This window comes from Halictus rubicundus, chromosome 6 (genome assembly GCF_050948215.1).
Source record: "Halictus rubicundus isolate RS-2024b chromosome 6, iyHalRubi1_principal, whole genome shotgun sequence".
Lineage (NCBI taxonomy): Eukaryota > Metazoa > Arthropoda > Insecta > Hymenoptera > Halictidae > Halictus > Halictus rubicundus.
Window position 1 is genome coordinate 19,250,388 of NC_135154.1, and position 14,896 is coordinate 19,265,283.

At 40.5% G+C, this 14,896-nt stretch overlaps 1 protein-coding gene across 1 annotated transcript in view; it reads right to left on the reverse strand.

Moving 5' to 3' along the window:
• The window catches only part of LOC143354813 (pikachurin), a 294,755-nt gene that overhangs the window by 17,125 nt on the left and 262,734 nt on the right, over positions 1–14,896 (reverse strand). The window contains exons 7-8 of the mRNA XM_076789159.1: positions 12,740–12,926; positions 1,279–1,418 (exon numbers count right to left, since the gene is read on the reverse strand). Coding sequence (XP_076645274.1) covers positions 1,279–1,418; positions 12,740–12,926 — 327 coding nt within the window. The remainder of the gene's footprint in view (positions 1–1,278; positions 1,419–12,739; positions 12,927–14,896) is intronic.

Consider the following 14,896-nt stretch of genomic DNA (forward strand, 5'->3'; position numbering starts at 1 on the left):
AATAACCCTGGATTTCCAAAAGAATTGCCCACGGGTATATCTTTAAGATTTCAATAATTGGAGAATATGGGGAAGGTTTAACGTTAACAATGAGATTAAACAGTGGTTACTATCGCGTTCATCTTGAATCGGATAATTCAAAGGGGTTCAGCTCGGTTCTCGGCGAGTAACTTCGACGTAATTACGATTTCGTGTCGGGAAGTTCTCCGAAAGTGGGAAAACTATTGAAAAACTTGGATAAAAAAGGAGTGAGCGTCGGTAATCTTACGAGGACGGTAAAAATCAAGGCGTGGAAAAGGATGATTGAATCCATGCGCGGGGCGAGCTAAAGAAAAGTTTTATGAGCTGTGGCGAGAAACCCGGGGCATTCTTGGTCGATGCTTACGACCCCCTGACGCAACGTTGCCCTCCTTTCCTTTTCTCGGGAGCAAAGGCGACATCCTGGTGATAACCTGATCCCGCGGGACCCCGCAGGAAAGTGACCCCGTATTATGCGAAAGACCAGCGGCTCGAAGGATCCCACCGGCGGATGCATTTTCCCGCGCGTCACACGGAAAACATCCCCCAACTTTACTTATCGTGTTTCGCCGATGTGCCGAACAGTCCCCCCGCAATCTCGTTTCGCTTTTCCCGACCCGATAAAGCTGTCGTTGCTTGTGCAAAAGAATATCCGAGAAACATCCTTCCACCCTCGATCCACGACCAAAAATAATTTCTGTTTTCACTGCCGATTTCAAACAATTATATCTCTGATGATAACTTAAGAGAAAGTGAGCGTTGTTTTAACAGTTTACACATACACACATTTGCCGATCGATATTTTTAGTGTAATAATAAATATTTTCAGGAGTCGCGGCCGAAGATATTCCACATCAGTCCTAGGTAAAACTTTAATTTTCGAAGATCAAGGTCATATTATTATACATATCTGAATGTATTTTTCAATCGGTTGCACGATGCAATAAAAAAAAAAAATGTGGTTATGTATCAAAAAAACACCGATGACCTTGAAAAGAACTCCGAAAAAAATGACCTTCGAAAAAAATATTCTTACCGAAGAGATATTTAGGTGGCCTCACTTAAAAGGACCATCATGTATGTAATTACAGTACAAACTCGTTCAAATCATATGTTTGAAGGGTTATAGTTCAGTGAACAAAATATCGCGCAACGAAGTACGCGAAGGGGTAAATGCAATCGCCGATTAAAAATCGCAACAAACGCAACGCGATCTTGCGATAAAAATAAGCGAAAAATCGATAATAATTCGGTGCTTACCTGTAAGTCAACAATAGTTTCGCAGAGATCGCCAGTGTACCCCAGGGGGCACAGGCAAACGGCCGTGTCTCCGCCGGTAGTCAAACATTTTCCTCCATGGAAGCAGGGCACCTTGCTGCACCTGTCCGCGCTGCATTCCTCTGCAACGACAATAATAAATCAATCGCATCGATTCTTTTCTCGCGAGAGCAGGCTACGAGAGAAAATCGTCCCTTCGATAAAACGAGAAAGAGAGAGATCCGCACAGGAGGCACCTGGATCCACCGAGCCGAGAAACATCGATCCCCTTTCCTCAGCCGGGTAAATATTTGACAAAAATACCGCGGCTTTTGTCCTGGTTATTCCAGGTATCGGAAATCGAATACGCTGTACAATCGCTTCGTGTTCGGACGGAATAGCTAAGCCGGTTCTCTGGACGCGTAAAACATTCAATTCAATATGGCGTTATTGTTTTACCGGCGTCTTTCCACTTAGTCGAAAGCTGCTAGGGTTTATTTAACTTCGTCCCTAAACAATGCCCCACTGTAACGAATAAATCTGTTTCTTTCGCGTTCTTGTCCATTTCCGGCCGTTGTTCATGCAGATTTTCTAATAATAATTAAATGGACGAACAATGTACTAATAAATTGGTCAACTGGTGCATTCATAAAATTGATACTGCTCTCCCGCCTGCTTCGTTAGTCACCGTGATCGCGCCATTTTATCGTGAATTTTTTAGGAAGTGCTAGAAGCTTCCGTGCTCCTTTTTTCGTAGGCAGATCAGATCACTTTGCAGTGTTCGAGGCTTTTAAAAAATCGATTCTTCAGCCAGTGATGGATGGAACGTTTTACGGTCTACGATGTGTGACCGCTTTTGATGCAACTTTCGCGCCGGGAAATGGGTTCCACTTTACAGGATTTTTCACGAAAATTCAGAATTATAATTAACGTTTGTTGCGTCGATCGTTGAACACAATTCTGAAGAAAATTATCATAGGGAGCTTGTGATACGTGGATAAAAGTTTATATTATTTCTGAAGCGGCACAGAGTATTTATTTCTATGAGATTTTAAAAAATAGATAGAAGTCTATGTATATTATTTCTGAAGGGGCACAGAGTATTTATTTCAATAAGATGCTAAAAAATAGATGAAAGTCTATGTATATTATAATTCAGGAGGAGCACGGAGTATTTATGTGATGTTGAAACGGGAGATTAAATTCTGGTTATTTTTAACGCTTTGAAGGAGTGTAGTATGAGCAACTTGATATGTTAAATGGAATTTCGGATAGTTTTAGCACAGTACAACAAATTTCAAAGTCAACGACACGTGATAGCACCCCAGGGGCTACAGCACATTCAACGAGCAGTTTTCTGGAGGGAATGTTTCGTCTACTTTGTGAAATTTAATTTACGACGCTCGTACGCTCCGATAATTTTGAAACACGCCGGGAATTTTCCCGACACCATTCTATCAAATTTCACCTCGTCGAAACTTCCCACATATATGGATGTCACCAGGTGTATAAATTTATCTTCATCGTTAGATAGCAGATCTTTATGCAGAATAAAAATTGTCTGGACCAGTTGGAACAATACATGATGACAATTCTTGAATGTTGACGGGAAAATAAACACATTGGTATTTGTTAATTTTTTTGTTTGAGATCATTTTTGTAGACTGTAGCTTGCACGGCGCATTGCACCATTGATATCGACGATTAAAATTTATAAAAAATATATTTGTTTGCATTATAACGTTAACAAATGATACCCTACATTTTAAATCAATCTACGCGTTACATTTTTCAAGAAAAATTCTTGAGAAACAGGCCATTTACACAAGTTTCCCCCTTAAAGTGCAAGAAATTCTGACGGATTCAAAAAATTCGCGAAGCAAAAGTCCCGAGACTAGAAATTCGCAATCGACGATGTGTGCTGCGTACGTACAGGAAATCGCGTTGAAGCTCGCTGCGGAATAAAAATATTGGACACGTCTGCGTCGTATGGGGGACATATTCCCCGACGAAATAAAATTCAAGAGTCGCTGTGAGAGGGACGCGAAACGAAAGCATCCGACGGGAAAGGATGGCATCCGGTTTCGTCCGTATTCAAGACGGGCGTCGGGACGCCTCGACGACGACGACTGCAACGACAAGGGGCCGATTACTTTCCGAAATAACCGGATTTACCTGAGCGAAATTAAAGCTAAGTTTCCGGTGGCCTCGCCGCCAGTCTAGAAACGCTTTAATTCGGTCCCCCGATCAATATGAGTCAAGGTAAGACCCGCGTACTCGAAATAGTTCGAAATGCTTTCGAAAGCTACTTATCGCTCCTTTTCAACCGCTTCTCTATTCGAGACCTGACTGCTCTTTCTCTCTCTCTCTCTTTCTCTCTCTCTCTCTCTCTCTCTCTCTCTCTCTCTCTCTCTCTTTCACGAATCGAACGGAGTACGTATTCTATTTTCGTCTCGACTCGAAGCTTCGTTTTCGAGAAAATCGAGTTTGAAAATGACACGTGTGCTATCAGATAGGAATCGTCTGACGCGTCTGATCATGACAAACCAATTCTACTTCCTGCGTATACTGAAGCACGCGAGGCTGACGTTAAACTAAATTTTCTAGAAAACGAGGCATCAAACGAAAAAATGTTATTCCTTTCTTTTCGATTTATTTCTACACGTAGAATCACCCCTTGCCCGGTTGTACTGCTACTGTATGTGACACCAAGGTTTTGACACAATATTCATACTTTCAAGGATGATTATACCCTACGCGGATTTTTATGCAAAATGAAAACCCTAAGTCAATATCAAAACACTTATCCGTTAGCCTTACCCCTTACCTGTCAAAAATGCTTGAAACGCTTCACTTTTAAACCAGTGATTTTTGGCATTTTCTCGTCAAAATTTACAGAAAACTATGAAAATAGTCCAAAATTTGTTGTCCCGTAAAGTAAAGTTTAACCGTAATGAGAAACCCTCGTTTAATCATTTGAATAAGTCAAAAATGTTGTAGTAATGTTTTTAAATTCGCCCAACCTACGCTTTGTGTTTTATTTATTCATTCGTTTCGTAAATGTATAAAATCCGCAGTCTACTAATTGATCACAGTAAGCACAAAATCGGACATTTCGCATGCGACCACCTAATGTTGTCGATGTTCTCGAATTTTTCGGAAGTGTTCCCATAATTATCATTTTAATCGAGCAAGGAGCCATCCCCTCTTCAACAAATGAATTTTCCCTGAATTTCAGAAGCTTCCCACGGACAAAATTCAGATTTTAACGCAGGACGATCCAAGGACCGAACTACCTCCCGCGCCATCGTGTTTCATCGCGGGCGCAATTTCAGCAGCGTTCCATCAAAACTCTCCCTCCTAAAAAATTCAAAGTCCCTTGGAAACTTGAGCCATGCTTCCCACTCGATGGGAATTCCTCCCTTTTTCCGACACTGATTAACTTTGACAAAGGACAATGACGGTGGACAATGCGGGGGAATGCGTTCAATGAAATTCTGAACGGGGAACAGGCTTTCGTGTGTTGAGTAATTAGTCGAGCGATCAAAGTCGACAGGAGTGCCGGTTAATCGCGCGTCGAACGCCGCCTCTGCATCAAGGACCAACGTTAATTATCAAGCGTTAATCAATTATCGGGCCGGGGGTACTGTCATCGTTCCTCCCCGCGGTATGCGGAATTGCTTCTCGACAAACAAATTTAATGGCCCTGTCACCGAGTGGAATTTTATATTAACCGGTCCTCTGGTAAATAAACTCCGACTGTCCCATCATCGCCGAGTCCATCGAGAATTCACTGTACTCGACATTCGCGCCAAGTAAAGATAGTCATACGAGTACGAAAAATGAAAAACGACAGTGAATGTAATATAAAAAAATTGGATGGTGTAAAAAAATAAGTATCAAAATACATACTATCGGCACATCATGATTGGTATAACAAACTTAGGCGCGGTGGTGAAAATTTTTGTTATAAAATAATATAATTTTTTTCTACAATTACTATATTACATTTTGCAATAAAATGTATTCAATAGGATTACTACTAAACACATATATCATCGGTACTTCTTGTAAAAAAATGTCTAGTTATGAAATTATGTTAAATAAAATATAATATTAGTTAATTGTTTTCTAATGTTTTCAGTTAATGCATTAAAAGTTCAAAATAGTTAACCATTTGTTACTCTGAACGGATCTATAGGAGTAACAATAAATTTTTGGGAGTGTTTCATGTCGTTCGGGGCAACAACCGGTCACAAATGTCTCATGATATGATCGTTTGTTGCACCGAAATGTTGAAAAAATTTGTTCTTTTACTGTCACGTCGAAATCGAGAGGTGATCGTTTGTTGCCCGGAGCTCTTCAATTGAAAAACTCTTGACAAGTATGTCGAAAAATGATTGGTTTAGCAGATATTCACACGTATATACACGGTTCCTATATTGGAGAGCATCTGGTAAATTCGTGGGAAAAAGATCAATTATCGAAGTTCCCGTTTGTTGTGTGCAGTATTTTCGTTTCTCGAACAACGTGGTGCAAACGCATCCTCGTTCCTCGAACAACTGTTCTCGAGGATATCTGGCGAAATTCCGACCGAAGCACACGAAGAAGTTACAGAAACGGGACTGGACGGGAGCACCGGGGAATAAAGGTAACTTCTCGAAGAAAGTTATCGATCCAAACTTCCCTGGATTCATTAGAAAGAGACGAAAAAACCGAGTTACGAAGAGGTAGACAATAAAACTCTGTGGAAATACCTTGGGTAACAGTAACTGTGACAAAAACTCCGCGAGTTCATTCACCGAGGCTCCGCACAGCGTGATATTTCGATCATTTAGGAAAATTTAATTCGGAAATTGAACATTTTTTAAAAATTGCATATTCACTCCCACTTTGAAAGCAATACCTCCGCAACCCAGAATCACTATTGTTTTTAATTTTACATCCCATTCGGATAAGAAAAATAAGCCTCAAATGAACTCTTCTGCCTTAATTGATATTGTATTTATTTTAGTGATTATTCAATCCTTTATGGTATCTTAACATTTTTTGATCATGAAAATGGTGTAAGTCAAACTACCAAACAAATTGATCTGTTTGCTTATTACATCGATTTTACTAATAATTAGTAAACTACGGATTCTATGATTTTACGGAAAAATTGATTACAGTTTTAAACAGTGAAGAGATTAAAAGAATCAAAGAGTGGGAATATTTTTAAACTATTAATGTAGTAGCAGTTAATGTAGACAAGTGCCTAAAAATTCGCAGTCTAATAATTATACAATGAAGTGAACAATTATATATTGTATATTGTTACGTATTGTACGTTATTATGGTAAAATATTTTTCACCAAATCAGACGCAAAAATCTAAATATCTCAACGAAGAACAATTTTTCGGGACTACTGCTTGCGAGGCGGGTGTAATTAAGTAACACTTTCACAACAAGAGGAAATCCAGAGAGCAACTCAGCCTCACTAAAACATCGTTACGCTGCTCGCGCGCGCATAAGCTCCAATTCAAGTTAACTAAAATTTCCCAAAGTAATTTTGCACAATTCGTCTGCAACTTCGTACGAGGTTTCAAACATTAGACAACCTATCCACGGAATGTCTCTAGACAGTAGCCATGACTCTCTGAAACAGCACAGAGTGTTCTTATTAGGGAAACTCGAGGCTGGTTCCCGGCAATTAGGTTAATTCTTCGCAACGTGTGCTGGTGAGAGCGTCAAGTTGCAGTACTTGATACCTTGAAATACCTCAGCACCAACAAAAATGTTGCCATTTGTTTGGACTCCGTGTGACGGAAGCCCTAGCAACCCCAAACAGCGTGGGCAACCATAACCAAATATTGGGACGATAATACCTTAATCACTTAAGTACTGTACGCCATTATACTGGATTCCGTGGAAAGCACGAACGGTACGAACCACTATAATCGCTTTGTGCCATCCCCGGGCACGCACGACGTTCCTGGGAGACAGAGTTGCGGATCAGCATAAGACGTTAAATAAATAGTAATTTACACGTTATGCCCCCTTGATACCATGTAACACTTGCAGAGATAATTTGTCCCTGTATAATGTAGAAGTGATTCAAGGTGACCAAGTTACGTGCCTCGCGTAAAGCACACACGAAGAGGAAGAAGAGCGACTTCCAAAGCTTCCGGCGTTCTAATAGATCAATTTTCTGCCTCGGAAATAACCGCGAGTCTTATTCCGGACTTTGCATCAGCGAAATTGATCGGCCGAAGTGAGAAATCAATACTACTCGACGAGAAAGTAGGGTCGAACTTGGGAGGAAAGCGGCGAAATTCCGGCCGTTTGGAACACGCGTATCGGAGTTATGCTAATGCATAAGAAATTTCTCTGGGTAAAGAGAGAGAGAGAGAGAGAGAGAGAGAGAGAGAAAATAAAGAAAAAACGAGGTAAATTGAGAAAGTTCTGGAAAAGACCCCGAGAGTTCGACGACCCCTCGTCGATTCGGATAACCTCGATTCTCCGGGGCCGAGCGACTTCGAAAATCGTCTGGGTCATTCATTATTACGGAGTCCATACGAGTCACGTTTCCACCTGGCTTCCTCTTTTATCGCGGCCGCCTCTCCGCCGTCGCTTCTTTCGGCCGAATTGTATTTTATCCGTCGAAAGTAATCCGATTAACTCGCGGCGGAATAGCAAACAGGCGGCAGCTTATTCCGCGAGATCCTCGACGTCTCTCGGGCAATCATCTCGTCGTCGTTTCGATAAAGATTTCGTCGGGAACGGGTTTCCACGATCCTTGCCGTGCCGCGAAATATGCATGGAAATTTTTATTCATGCACCTCGACAAGCTGGAAATGCGCTTTCCCAGTATGCTCGATTCGACAGAGTTTTCTTTTGCGACTCGACGCTCCATTATCCGGAACAATTGATAAATGTCTTACCAGAAGATAGTCCACATTAAAAACAACCACTTTCGCGAGGAACATTTTTCCCTAATAGCTGTCACGCGAAATCGAAAAATAGCCGAATTTTTAACGGTAGATTTCAGCCCCTTGAAGTAAGAAAATCGTTTCCGAACGTCACAACTATACTGCGGATTTTATGCATTTAGAATGAAAACGGGCTGGTGCAATTTAAAACAGGAGAAAAATTAAGACGATCGAAGAATAAAAAAACATTAAACCTACCACCGCCGGTCATAGTGACCAGTTCCAGATTTTTTATTTGACAATTACTGAGATTATAAAGATCTAAATAAATTCAATCTCGTCATTTTTATAAGACAACATGTATCAGTTACTTTTAAGGCTCCGTAGGTATAGTGTTAAAATTGTGTGCATCTGGTTCCTGCAATTGGTGCAGAACAAGATTATATTCTACAAAGTTTTGATAATTGTGCTAGCACACAGCAATAATAATGCCAACTTCAATAAATCGTACCGACCTTTACGTTGCAAATACAACGGACAGTTCGAAATAATTCTCGAAAATTGCTCTCGTTTATTCCGCCTGTCTGAAATTACTTCTGTCATGCTAAACTCGAATAATTGTTCTTACAGGAGTTCGCAGCGTAATGCTGGTCCCATCATTCGTACAAGTTCTCTACAAATGCTTATTCACAGGAAATAATTCTCGACAATTTCTCTCGCGCGTAGATAGACTATGTAAAATTACTTTCGTGAGTAATTACAATTTCTACGGTTGCTCGTAGACGTGGATACGTTGTTTACACCGTTCTCGTAAATTGCAACGACGATTTCTTAATATACTCGTAACAAGTGTGTTCGTATGGAGAAGACGAGGATCGAATGAAGAAGGGACTCGCGTTATTCATTCGGATTTTGCAATTTCGGTAGACAGTAATGGAGACGTTAAAATACCACGGTTCATAATTAGCTGCGCCGCCGTTGCATTTTGTTTTCGGTGCGGCCAAACCTGTATCGGGGGCTCGAATTAACTCCTATATCGCGGTACACAACAGGTGTCACATTCACCGGGGAATATATTCCACCCCCACCTGCGCGTTTTTAATGCAAACCAGATGAATTTCGTTAGAGCGTCACGTCGATAACCTGCCTGATAATGAGATAACGAGGTTCAAATACCTGGATCGATGCTGTGCACAAAGGTTCGTTCATCGATGCTACGAGAAACTATTTTTTTGTTTATAATGCTGTTTATTTATAAGAGAAACTATTTTATTTTCACTCCGGTGCAACCCTTACGAAATTCCAAAATGCTGTGTGTGCTCAGACGAAATTTTTAAGAATTTAATCATTTTATTTACATTCTTAAATTCTCGACAATTCAAACACTCTATTTAGACTTCAATACCATTCTTGACAATTTAGGCACTTTATTTAGACTCCAATGCAATTCTTGGCAATTTAATAATTTGATCTAGACTCGATTCAATACTCATACAATGAAACAGTTTATTGAGAGTCTGATGCGACTTTTACCTATGTAAAAATTTTATTTTTACATCCATGCGATGCTTAACAATGCTGAGGAGGGATCACGAATTTATTTTATGACTAAAATGATCATATCGAAGTGCATCGTTTTACACAACGTTTTTCATGTCACGCTGAGCAACAAACAAAAATTCTTTAAACGCTGAAAATTAACACTTGAACAGTTCAGTGAGAAGCTACATTGCGAAACGATGTTTCACACCAGACAACTCATAGTCCCACTGATAATAAAAAGAAGAAAAGAGGTGATTACAACAGTGCGTCTAACTGAACGAACTGCACTTGCATCTTTGCCACGATCAAGATACAGGCCACCGCCGACTCTGAATCAACGGAACAAGTTTCAATGCGAGTCCCAAGACAAAAGTATCAAAGGAAAAGATAGAAAATAATGCACAATAATATGAAACGTGTAATAGCAATAATAAGAATGTCTTGCAAAGAACGATTGTTCTGTCAAGCACAGCAAAGAGAATTTATATTCTGGAAAAGGTCAAAGCGAGCACATTCCTCTTTCGACCCCGCGGCGATCTTCGGGGTCGTTTTTCTTTCGTGGAGGAGGGTCGCGTGCGCGCGCGGTCCTCTCGACGACCAAAAAATGCAATGGCCTCGGGTAATGCGCGCGGCCCCTTTGATCTATTGTGCATTCTGCACCGAGAATGAAGAAATACGACGGCGGAGTGGTCGGACATCTATCGACAGAAACCGAGCCCTTAAGGGCGCCGGCAGGCATCTGGCCTTGACTGTCGCGCTATGTTACGCTGTGCCTTCTTTTCTAGACATTTAATTAAAAATGCATACTACCGTGTTTGTACATGTCTTTGCTACGTCTGTATAGAGCCTTTTTTTCGATACGAACACTAAATCTCTCGAAATTAAGAGAATCTCTCAGCGGCAGCCATCTTGTCACGTCATACTTGCTTCAGAATTCGAATTTTCTGCCGAATATTACAAATTACTCCACGACGAGGTAGAAATTCGCAATTTGGGCTCTATACAGACGTAGATTGGACTTTTAGGAAACACAATTGATCACAATCTAAACAGCTTATTGCAATATTGAAGCGGTAGTTTCGAAAGGTTTTCACCCTTGCATACGTATACGGACTTCAAACAATGCCGGCCCCATTAAAAGCTGTCTCCCCTCAACCCCCCTCTTTCGAACCCTAAACCTAATTCTCCCGCCCCCCGAAGGGAGGTTACGCTCGGAAGGATTATACGTATCCCCTTGAGCCTTTGAATGCAGATTTCGTAGTCGACTGACCGGTCTCCGGACGTTGTTGGCGCGACAAGATAGGAAACGTGCGAATCCTCGGTCGACGCCCCGTTTTAGGATGATTGCTTTACACGAGAGACCCAAGCTGTACCTCAGCTGCCAGCGGTATATCTGCGCTTGATTGAATTTCACTCGGAAACTCGTGTTTGTTACTGCTTCATCTAATTTCAATTGTGGCCCATGCGAAACAAAGCTTACCATCCATCTGTATTCTCTAATTTATACAGACGATTTCTATTTTGCATAATGATCCGCTGTCTGATCATACGTCTGTCTTGGTCTATATAGACGATCCTAGAATTTTATTACGTGGATTCTAGAATATCTGCGAAATATTCGTACACTTTGGTTGTGCGTTCTCCTGTGTCTGACTAGTGCCGGATGTTTCTACTTCCAACACTGCTTGGAAAGGGTCAGAGTATACAAGACGGGGCATTGCATGTGAATCCGATTATTCTTTTTTTTTTTGGAGTATGTTTCGAATTTTGATGACATTGAAGTATACTATATAGTCCACGTGAGAATGGGAAGTGGCGTTTTGGCCATCATTTTGTAATCTTCGAAATTGTTTAAAACATACAGAGCATCAAAGTTTGCCACTTTGGACGAGTTTTACGAGAACACAATTGATAACACAGTTATTATTGAAGGTAGAAACATTTTCTTTCTTTCTTATCATCATCACAAAAGACTGTTGTTCTGAAATAATTCATTTTTTTATACGCGAATGTCATTTCTTAATTCAAAAATATTAGAGATATCTTTGTTTACCAAATTTTACCACCGGTTCAAGTGTGAAAAAATTTGAAAAAATATGGCCGTATTTCACGATTCTTCCTCTTTCTTCGGCAGACCTAACGATAAACTCCGGAAAAATGGTGAAATTAAAATGATTTCGGTATCCGACGGCAGACGCGAGCGGTTACACAGCGCCACAGGATTTAATGCGCTTACTGCACTTTGATACACAGCCTCGCACGGCTGGCGCACGCTAAAAGCAGCGCGAAAGTATCATAGCTTTGTCTATCAAAGTGCAGCGTTCACTTCAAGTAATTTTATTTTCGTCAATTTTAAAGTGTCCGCTTTTTTTAAAAACAAGTTCGCAAAGGAGACACTTGCGGCTATGAACTCAATTTTTTCAAATTTTTAAAAAGGTACCTGCTACGAAAACATTGCATTTGTTTACTCTGCATACTCTGACCCTAATACAGTTCGTTAGTATCTGACGTGAGATTATAGGATCAATGGATTCTGGAACGTCTGTAAAGCATTTTTACACTTGGGTTGTAGGATCTTCTCTGTCCGACTAGTCCTGGTTGTTTCTACTTGCAACAGTACTTGTGGAAAAGCAATTCTTTTCTCTACTATTTGACAAGAGATTATAAGATTTCTGTAAAATATTCGTACAATTGAGTTGCGCTGATTTTCTGTTTAGGACCAGTGCCGAGTATTTTTACTTGCAACAATATTTTGAGAAGAGGAACTTTCTAGGATTTTACGCGAGATTACAAGTCCAGTGGATACTAACTAATCCATAAAGCTTGACAATTAATCGTCTTGCCAACTAATAGCAAAATTGTGGGCTCTGAGGAACTCTGAAGGATTGCGAGCAGTTTCAGTGGATAATATTGTGACAGAGGAAGTACCGAGGATGAAGGGAATGTTATGGAAGTTGTTCTATCATCGGAAGGAGCAAGTCTCGCGATTTAGTTGATAAGTTGTACTCACCGACATCGAAGCCGTTCGTCGCATCTCCCTGTGGCGCAAGAGGGAAACGATAGTGGTGTTCATTGGCTTCCAGATGTCGGACGCAGCCCTTGAATCCGGTTCTTATCGGAAGTCGGTCTAAGCCGGTTGTGTTTCCGGGTCCGCCGATGAACAATGGCTCCCGGAAGGTAATTCTCGCAAACAAACCCTGCAATCAAATCCAAAAGCGTCGTGTTAACGTAACTGCGCGAGCCCTGTTGCATAATTCTATGTAGTCGGTATTCTCGTTTGCATAACTGTCCCTAAGTAATTCGTTTCCGGAGCCTCCGCAAGTTAGAATGTAACACCATGTTTGTTCAGAACGTTTAGGTATCGACGACCAAAATTATAGAACTTCAGAAAGAAAATTGACAAGTCTATTACTTTTATTCTCATAGCAGTAAGTATGAATTTACTGTCACCAATGAACACTAAATTTCCGTAGGATACAATATTGTTACTGTTATCACTAGACTGGGGATTGTTGTAAAAAATACAATGTACCGTTGTATGTACAGGTGTCCAACAGAAGTTTCTCCATTCATTTAATAATTTTAATAAGCTGGGACATACATTGACAGATCGAAGCTTTTAAATTCTTCTGATCTGTCTCTTCCTTTTAATTGCACCTTTGAATTTTTAGTGCATAAGATCTGCAGACTAGACAGTTGTCGACTATCGATCGCGTCGTACGCATACAACGTTAACAGTTATTTACACATTACAGAATTTACTGATGAACGTTCCCCACAAATAGTTACACAGTCGATACCCATTTGCTGCACACCGCATCCAATTCGTTAAAATATTCTACAGCATTGAAACCGAAGCAATCTAACCACGCTGTCGACCACAACTATTATAACAAGCCGAGCTCTCGATCGCTTTGATCAAAGCACTTGAAAATGTCCTCACGCGTCCGACGTCATTAAAATTCCCCCTATTCGTTAACCACGCGATTCAACAGTGTCCGAAACATACCGCGAAATTTCGTTAACGGAAATAACTACTCCATTCGGCAGGCGGTACCGCACGTACCACGGATTGCATACCGATTATTTTCGAGCCGAATAATTGCGAAGAAATTCTGACGTCTAAACGAACGGCGCACTCGATTTTTCAGTTAAATGTTTCTGATTACCTCGGTCGGCTCGCATCTCAACAAATCGCTATTAAACAATTTATTGAGAAATTGTTAAGTATCATAAATTTCCGTTGACTTGATGGAAACATATTGTCACCGCAACAATAACCAGGACACACCCACGAATGGGATGGAATTGGCTCACAATATTATAGACCTGATTTATAGGCACAGAGAAGCAGGGTACATGGATTTGGAAACGCAACAAGAATTAATATTCGTGAAGAAGAAGGCAACAACAACAAGAAGAACCCAAAATAAAATCAGCTCTTTTCAGGGCTATTGGCTACAGCTGAAAATAACATATTGTAATTTTTATGGAATTTGTCTTTATGGCTGCTCTTTCAATAATGGCTCGATTAATCTTTTTTAAATTTGACACAGATGTAAAGTAGAGGTCCCTTTGTCTGGTGAACTAAAATTATGTCAATATCGACAATAGTGTATTTTTTATTGTTTGAGAAAGTTTCGGTTCTAGTGAATTTCTGCTTTATGCGACTGTCATGCTGTCGAAAAATCCTTTTTTCAGTACCGTTCTACACTTTGCGCTTTATATGTATGTAAAATTTGAAGAGGATTGACCAGTTCATTGAGATATCATGGCAGCCACGAAAAATGATATAAAACAAGTACAAAAGATTCTGAAACATTTATAATAACCTAACTATTTCTAATCTGGTAAATTGTTTAAAATTTACTTTGAATACTCCTTTGAGTTGAAAAAGGGACAAGATCTACCGTCGACGAACATTGCAAAATTCGTAAAAAATTGTTACATCTGTACACAGTGTATACCTAATTCGAAGGGATTCAAAGGAAACGTCGCGGCGCGTTCGTTCTACAATTCCGCAGGACCAAAAATCCCGTGGTATGCAAATTCGTTTGCGAAATATAAGGCACAGACGCATTCGGAATACAAGTGGACGTAATTGCGTGGCTGCGCTGATTATGACAGTTCTAATAACATTGCCGTTTTCACCCCGTGGCGGTTTGAG